The sequence below is a fragment of the Aplysia californica genome, unplaced genomic scaffold (assembly GCF_000002075.1).
Source record: "Aplysia californica isolate F4 #8 unplaced genomic scaffold, AplCal3.0 scaffold00133, whole genome shotgun sequence".
Taxonomy (NCBI): domain Eukaryota; kingdom Metazoa; phylum Mollusca; class Gastropoda; order Aplysiida; family Aplysiidae; genus Aplysia; species Aplysia californica.
Genome location: NW_004797403.1, coordinates 1,031,443 through 1,040,117, shown reverse-complemented (window position 1 = coordinate 1,040,117; position 8,675 = coordinate 1,031,443). Strand labels below are relative to the sequence as shown.

Below are 8,675 nucleotides of genomic sequence, written 5' to 3'. Positions count from 1 at the left end.
TAGTTCGAAGTGATGCCAGTGGTCTGTTTTCGGAAGAAAGCAAGGCGGGTAGTTGGCTGGTGCTCTGGTGTTGTTTGTTCTTTTTTCCTATGAAACTTTTATCTTCCCTAACTGTCCTCCTTTCTTTTTATTTGTATCTTTTGTATGTCACTCTCTAGTAGTAGCACTTCTAATTTTGACACTTATACAATGTGACCCATTGGTGTGTGAGTGTCGTAACATACGTACTAAGACTAAAACGAAAACAACAGCTTTCTGCGAATAAGCGCAAAATGTGTACATTTAATATATGTATTCGTTAAAAAAATGTTAGACTGTTAGCATCCCCTACCCCCCCTAAAAAAATAAAATAAAAAAATCACCCCCCCTGAAAAACCCTCAACCCCCCCCCCCAAAAAAAACACAACAAAAAACAAAACAAAATTTAAAGAAAAAACGACAAAAAAGCCCCCAAAGCAAAACAACAAAACCCCCTAAACTTCACATTTTAGAACGAGGGAAAACAGATCCCAAAAAACTTCAGAAGCAATTTTTCCTTGGCAGGGTTGATTTGTTTTCAGACTCGACCGTTTTGACTGATTTCACGAATTCTCACTTAGCTTAATGAATTTTGTCGAATTCTGACTTCCGAATTTGAGTCTGCCCATATTTAGCTCCCATTATCCCCAGCAGCTTTTGCCTGAGATTGATCTAATTTAATATTTTTTCCTCTTATCCCCAGGTGAGATATGCCAAATCTGGTTGCGCTTCATGGTGGGCGCCCTGTGAAGTTGTTTTGAATACTCATTTCAATCGTTCGGAGAACTAAAGAAGAGGCGAATTGTGAATTTCAAGGGACAGGGGAAAAAAACCAAACGAACTGACCTTTTCTGACTGGTACGAACTTCTGGCATTACCACCTTGAGTGTCCAGGTCAGGGTGTGACTAGATTTCTTCCTTATACACTTATAGGTGAATTATAGGCTGCTCAACCACAGCATATTATTGACAGCTCAGTGGGTATTAATTGTTGGTTCACCAATTTCTGGATCCAGCTGGCTGTGGTTGTCCTCGTGTAGAGAACTGATTTGATGTTCAGCCCCTGAATAGGAGAACAAACTGCTTGAAGAAAGAGTCCCCCCCCCCCCAACTGATTCCACGACAATTGTTGGTGCTGCTGTCTCGACCGTGGCCATGTGGACGGGAGGAGCTTCAATGTGGCGATTTGTGATCGTGGTCTGCGCTGTCTTGGTGGAGCTCACTTCAGGGTAAGCGATAACGTTTACAATTTTGTTTATGTTTTAAAGCCGCTCTTGAACCAAAACGTTTGGGTTTTTTTAAACAGGGCCTACGTTTTGCTCTTTTTTGTGTGAGATCATGCCTTTGGTTGACTGATCGACTCAGTGGACAGATAGTTAGATTAGATGAAGATAGAAAATACTTCGTAGATGGGATACCCGCCTTTCTAACGAACACCCGCTCAATGAAGTGGGATACCTGAGTATGTGCACAATATGTAATATGTTGCATGACGCCACTGGCATTAGGCTTACCTGTTACACTATCATTTTCATCGATACCACTAATAAAATTCAGCACAAACTCCCGTACCCAGTGTGTTGGCGAATGACACTATGAGTTGCGTCACAGGAAAAAAATGGCGCAAATGTTCGCTCCCTTTTATGTCCCTCTAAGCACAGGTCGCCCCTGGCAGACAGGGTCAAAGCCCGCTTCCCGAATGGCACCTACATGAACATTAACCCCCCCCCCCCAACCCCACGTAAATCAAAAACCAAAGCCAAGGACAACTGCTCGGATACCTGTCAGCTGTGCTTCAAGTTTCTGGCATGCTGTCCAGGGCTCTGTTCGTTGACAAGTGTCATCTGTCGAAATCGTTGCAGCACAAGAGACCTGCCCCATAACATTCCAGAGCCCTTCTGTTCGCTTAAAGGCTTAACCTCGGCTTATTAAAGACGGGGGCGGTGAGGGGGGGGGGTGAAGTTTTTATTTTTCTGATTCTAACACAAGTAAATAACTCATCTGTCTGAGCAAAATGTGCGCCCGAACACGTTTTCTTCACCATGCAGGAAGTACCACACACCCATCCACACACACACACACACACACACACACACACACACACACACACACACACACACACACACACAAACACACAAACACACACACCCGCACACGACATACACAAATGCACGCACACAAGCTCACACACGCTCGTGCTCACGCGCACACAAAAACACAAACAAACACAAAGAATTAACATAGATATATATAATAAATAAATATATATATTTATATATATATATTATGTTGTAGTCTGTTACTTTGTAAACCAAATGTTGTTCACATTTTCACTTAATCATAAATGCAGAGTGCACAGGCAAAACTTGAAGTGGAAAATTTTGTCTACGTGGAAGCGTACCTTTTATTTTTCATAGATGTACCTGTCTAACCAGATCGCCGCACTAGTTTAGTCTCGATGACTCGCATCGCTTTCGAACTTGCTCAGGTGGCGCGAAGTTGGCCGTTGATCAAATGGAATTAATGTTGAGTCGACACCCTAGCGCAGTAGGCTCTAATAGAATAAGTCATTTCTTTATTCCAAATATATCCATCAACGCCATGGTTTGAGAAAATTAATTTAAAAAAACGGTGATAGACGTTTTCTTCCCCTCAAGTACGCCCTGGTCATTCGAAGTGTTATTGGCTTTTGCAATCAAATACTGGGCATTTACAGAAAGTAAGTCTCCGTCGTCATGACACTGTTATCATAATAAGAACCTAAATTAGTTCATCTCACTTCTCCCTGAACCAAACAGTTGGATGCACCTTTGTCAAGACCCAGAAATGGCTTTCCACAAATTTACATAAACTTTAAAACATTGTCAATCTCGTACCAATTCTTTGTAAGCCTACCCCACTTTCAAAGCAGCTTTAGTTTAATTTTTATGTCAACAATGTTTTAAAAATGACCCCCCCCCCCTTTTTTTGTGCTGTGCCCTAATATAATTCTTAAATGTTGAGAAAAAGGCTTCGTAAAAAAATGGACAAACCATTTTCTTGAAATTTGATTTTAATGTCGGCATGAAAGTATATTTAGGAAGATGACATAACTCTAATATTATTACTTACAATGACGAGTTTTCTCTTATACCAGCTGGGCCCCCTTTCGATGAAAGGAATGATCGGTGCTTTAACACCAACTGAAAGTCATTGGCCTACTATATTTACACTCTACTGGAGTGGACCAATAAATCTTGAGAAAAAAGTGACACATGTGTTTCCAAGTTGCCAAATAAATAACATTGTATAGATTGATTCTGTATTCCGCTTTCGTGGTTGTACACTCCCTAATTTCAAAGGAGGTGTGGGACCAATACGCACTGCTAGTGAACGGAAACCTCACTTGTTTACAATCAAAGATAGTGCATAACAAGATGGGCCACTCAGCCAAAAAAGTGTCCGCCGGAAGTCCGCTCTTTGTTTCAGATGGCGATGCTGTCTGTTTTGAAGCTCTCTTTCGTTTTTCCAGAAGAAAAATAGGAATAGCACCTCCTTGCGTGCGCAGATCGACGGAGGAGGTTTTTTTGTCAGCGTAACCATTTTAAAAAAAGCGTTGTTCCGAAATTTATCCAAGAACCTGCTAGTTTCACTTTGATTTTTAAAACTCAAGTAGGGTAACTCTGTTCGCAAAGGGTGCGCATTTGCGAAGAGGGCGCCACTGAATTTTGAGAACACTTTTTTAATTGGCTCAGAGAGAGGAGTGTCCCCTCTTGTTATGTAAACTCTTTGTTACAATTGCGTCTTAGAAGACGGACTTTCCCAAGATTAGAAGTCTGGGTGAACGAAACAGAGACTTTTGGAAAAAAATCGGGGACAGCAGTTTGCGTGGATTTTTTAAAGTTAGGTCCTAGCCACATGGATTCTATGGACGCCTGCAAAGTTTCAAAGGAGTGGGTTAGGTAATAAGGGAGGAGTTTGTGCACAAAGCCTCCCAAGTCCGCTTTTATGTATATAGATTATTACGTTAAAAAACACGGCTGAAAGATAGAAAACAAGCTACGGAAAATGCGCACTCAAACAAGAGACCAACTAACACAATAGACAATGCTGTTCAAAATAATTTCAGTGTTAGTTTTCCAGTGTTAGAACTTTTCGTTTTTTTCGCCATATCATATTTCTAAGGAAACGCATTTGTGTAAATTCACCCCCCCCCCCCCCCACTAAGAAACGAATTGAAAAACAATAACAACAACAACAAGAACAACAACAAGAACAACAACAAGAACAACAACAAGAACAGCAGCAGCAGCAGCAGCAGCAGCAGCAGATGCAGCAGCAACGAGACGACGACGAAACAAAAAAACAAAAAAAACCACACACACACACACAAACTCACAATATCAGCAGGTCGTTTCGCAAGATCTCTGCCTATAATGAGACCATCACCGTAGCACTGACATATGTGGCGTATCAATATATGGCTCTTTGCTCCTTCTCAGAAGATGGTGACCGTGACAGGGAGGGTCAAAGCGGCTGACCTCCTAAATATCTAAATTCCGTCGAAGGGGAGGTAGTATAGTTACAATCATTTTGCAATTTAATTCATAATATAGAAACATGTTTTACCAGTATGAAAGCTAACATAAAGGTTGATGATTATACTCGTTTAATGACATTTCCAACAGTGTAAAGCTATTTAAAAGGTGTTAACTCCTAAAACAAAGCTCATATCCGATGGGACCGAGTCAAATGGGCGGGGACAGCTTCAAAAAGCCCTCAAAACAACCCAGGTTCAGAACGCCTGTTTGGGGTTTGACCCAGGGTCATCCACTCCTTAGACCAGCATGATACCGACTGAGCGAAATGAGCATAAGGAAGAGAAAATTGATAGAGACAATTCAATTCTACAAACGTGATTGGATTCATGTAAATATGACCTTAAACAACATATCGCAAACCTCATTAACAAAAATAAAGTTTGTAAGGAATACCTGCCAGACACTTCGACTGGTCTGTATACAACGGGTTCCACTTATTTACGTTGTTGTAATGCAATACACGTATTTGAATTGAGCAAATGAGTGGGAAAGGCTCTATGGAAATCACATATCTTTAAAGGACAAACAATATTATGGTATTATCTCTTTATGTTTCTGTCAAACAGTATATTTATTTTAAAGAGAATATTATGGTGAATACTAAGATGAATGAGCTCTCAAATTTCAAAACTGTGACAGGGTGGGGAACTTTACTGGCTTCAATAGCTGACACATAACAAGACATTTTGCAGAGTAATTTCACCGTCTGTCATAAAAGAGATTGAACCAATAAGTGAGAGCCCAGCATCTTCTTATGTCGTTTAAGGGTTTGGACTTCTGTCTTCAACTTTCATCGCCGATAGACAGTACCATGAAAGCTCTCAGCTAGGGTCTTCCGCATCAAGTCTATCATGATGCTGACCGACCCATTTGAATGCCCCACCCCCTCCCCGTTCCCCCCTAAAAAGTGAATGAATAAATACACTGATTAATTAAATGAAATTTTAAAAAGCAGACTACTATGATTCAGCAGTTTTTATAACCATTACACACGTGTATCTTTATTCAGCTTCAGTGCCGCCATAAAACTATTGTTGTTGCTCATCATTTCGCTTGAAAGGAAAGGATCAATGATATTGTTTTTCATAACAAAAAATATACCGATCGTTCTTTTCGACAGATATTACACTGGAGGCTCTCGCCGCCTTGAGATTCAGATGTTCGCCTCTCATTCAAAGGTGCCGGGGTCGAATCCGGAAAATTTTCCTTCTTTTAAAGTCTCACCTTTCACCTCCTCTCCTTCTCTCTAGCAATGTTCTGTCGTCTGCTTTCGTCTCCACTTTTTGCCCTCACCCCCTCACCTCCTTTTCCCCCTCCTTTGGACTCCTGACTCTTTCTGCAGCCTTTCTACTGCCACTCGCTGGCTCTCTCTTACTGCTGTCTTTCAGCCTCACCCCTGGTCTTCTGGTAGGAAAGATCTACACCTAGCCTCCTCGAACAAGGGCGAAAAATCTCGGAGGTCCCGTTTGCAAGTTGCGCACACTAAAGATCTCTTGGTGGTCTAAAATCGATTAGAGTAGGCTTCGGCCGCCACCCGTGCAAAATTCAAAATATCCTACCAACAGAAAATGTTTAAAGTGTCCCGCGCGCTCATATGATCTTATGAAGTTGCGAGCGCCGTAAAACATTTACAAACAATCCTCCCCCCAAACCCCCCCCCCCCCAAACCCAACAACAAACAACATTAAAACAAACAAATAAAACAAACAAACAACAACTCCAACAACAACAACAACAACACAAACCCATAACACTGCTTCCGTGTCTTCGCTCTCTTTAGCAATTGATGATTAATTTCGTGCAAGCTTTAGAAAACTCACTGACACTCTTCCAATTTGTTGAAGTACAGCAAGTCAGTTTCAAATTTGGACTCATCTTAGGATAGGATATCATCATTACGTCTGACGGGATAGGGTATCATCTTTTAGTCTGACGGGGTATTTGGCTTCATTTTAGCTCTTATTGTATGTCACTGCTGGATGTTTTACCGTCAATTTACCAGAAGAGATTCCCGATGAACCGGAAATTTATAGCAATCATGTCTGCCTGGATATTGCACATTCCAAAGAGTTCTTTCTGATTTCCTTAATCCATGCTTAAAGAATAAGTATTCCATTGCAAATAGCTCCTCACTATACACATAAGAAGAGTCAGTTTTTATACAACGTGCGGCTTTATTCGAGAGTAATTACAACCTTTCGATGATTGGTTCTTTTTTTAGCTACCGATAAAGCCCAGTTCGCCTGTCATTAAAAACTACCTCTCGAAATAAGTACTTCCTTCCCTGAAATGCCAGGTCGTCTCGATGTGAACGTTCTACGCACAATATAAACACTTTTCATAGTACATATTATTTTCATTTACAAACGTAGGCCTACTTCATAAAAAAAGCACTGTTCCTGACTCGCCTGTTTGGTCTTTCTTTTGATTTACAAGTGGTGTGATAATGTCTCGCGTGACGTGTCCTATTTTTACCACCACGTATGGATAAGGTAATAGACGCCGTTGTTAAAGAATTGATGTCCGGAGAATGAATTAATTAAAACTGGAATTTGTTTCCCTTTTCTATACATGTATTCATTTCTTAAGCCTCTGTTACGAGGGCGAGTCCAAAAGCAAAATACACACACGCACATACACACACACACACATACACACACACACACACACACACACACACACACACACTCACACACACACACGTCATATTGCTGTTGTTTGCTGCTTGTATGTAATTCAGCTCACAAGTACTTGCTCTCTTTTGAACCTAAACCGCTAAAATTCAATTTTCGTTGATTTTTGCGTGAATGCCGTCACATCTAAATGGCTGCCTCCTTGGAGGTCCGTCAGAAGTAAAGAACTGTGATTGAATTTCATGTTTTCCTAGGGAAAACCAAAATGTTTGCAAGGATTGAGCTCTAGATTTTGGCACTATATACGAGTAGATGTAGGTGGGTCTGACTTTTGAGCAACGGACTGGAAGAAGAAGAACATGTGTCCACATGCTTATCACACAAGGATTGGGCCGAAATATCAGGCGGGAAATTAAAGCAACCGTGATTTGGAACGTTGATGGCGTGCTTCTCACAAATTTTAAAATTCTTTTTTAAACTTTTACCTGGAAGAGCAATTTTCAATTCTGAAGCCTACTTGGAAACACTGAAACAACTGAAAACAAGAATTCGACGAGTCAGACCAAAGTTTAACTTGGAAAGGGTGCTTTTTCAACGTGATAAATGTCTGCCGGCATACGAGTGCCAGAACAAGGGAGACAATCGCCTCGTTTGGATGGAAAACACTGCCACACCCAGTTTTATCTCCTGAATTGGCAACTTCAGACTTTCACGTTTTCAGTCCTAGGAAAGAATGTCTACACAAGGGAAACGATGAAGATATCAAGACTGCTTGTTTCAAAAAGTGACTCAAAGTCCGGCCTGCTCAGGTCTACGAAGCAGGGATATATGGTCTTACTACTACATACTAAAAGGTGGACAGATGCTATTGAACAACATGGAGACTATGTTGAGAAATAAAAATATGATCCTTAGATACCCACCTCCCCCCTTTCAATTTGAGGTATGAAAGATGTAATTGCTTCTTTTCCATTTAAGTTATAAACGAATTTTCCTTACTTTTTACCCCCCCCCCCTCGCTCCTCAAATTTGCTTGTTAATACACTTAGTCAGGAACTGGAAACTTAAAGACACCTAATGGGATACTCTCTGGGCAAATAGTATCCTCATTATTTGGTCATTGATAGAACGGCGCCCGACGAAACATTTAACGAAATAGAAACAAATCTGTTCCTCGCAACAAGCAAAGTATTATAGCCTGTGTATTATAAAAGATGATCAGATGACACGAATGTTTTATGGTATTAGATCCTACGAAACCGCAGCTCCATCCTTCTCTTAGTACTGTACAAAGAAAAACGGCGGAAAAGAAATTGAATTAGGAATCTGATATGTTCAATATGGAATCCCCATATCAAATGACATTGGTGAACATCGTCAGTACGACCTACTTAAACCACGTATTATCAAGACCATGAGAGAGAGAGAGAGAGAGAGAGAGAGA

At 40.8% G+C, this 8,675-nt stretch overlaps 1 protein-coding gene across 1 annotated transcript in view; it reads left to right on the top strand.

Moving 5' to 3' along the window:
* Positions 1 to 701: 701 nt before the first annotated feature.
* LOC101850949 (alpha-2-macroglobulin) overlaps positions 702 to 8,675 on the top strand; it is a gene marked incomplete in the record, with an annotated part of 114,121 nt that continues 106,147 nt past the window's right edge. Inside the window, 1 exon segment of the mRNA XM_005096613.3 lies at positions 702 to 1,247. Within this exon segment, the coding sequence (XP_005096670.2) occupies positions 1,174 to 1,247 (74 nt within the window).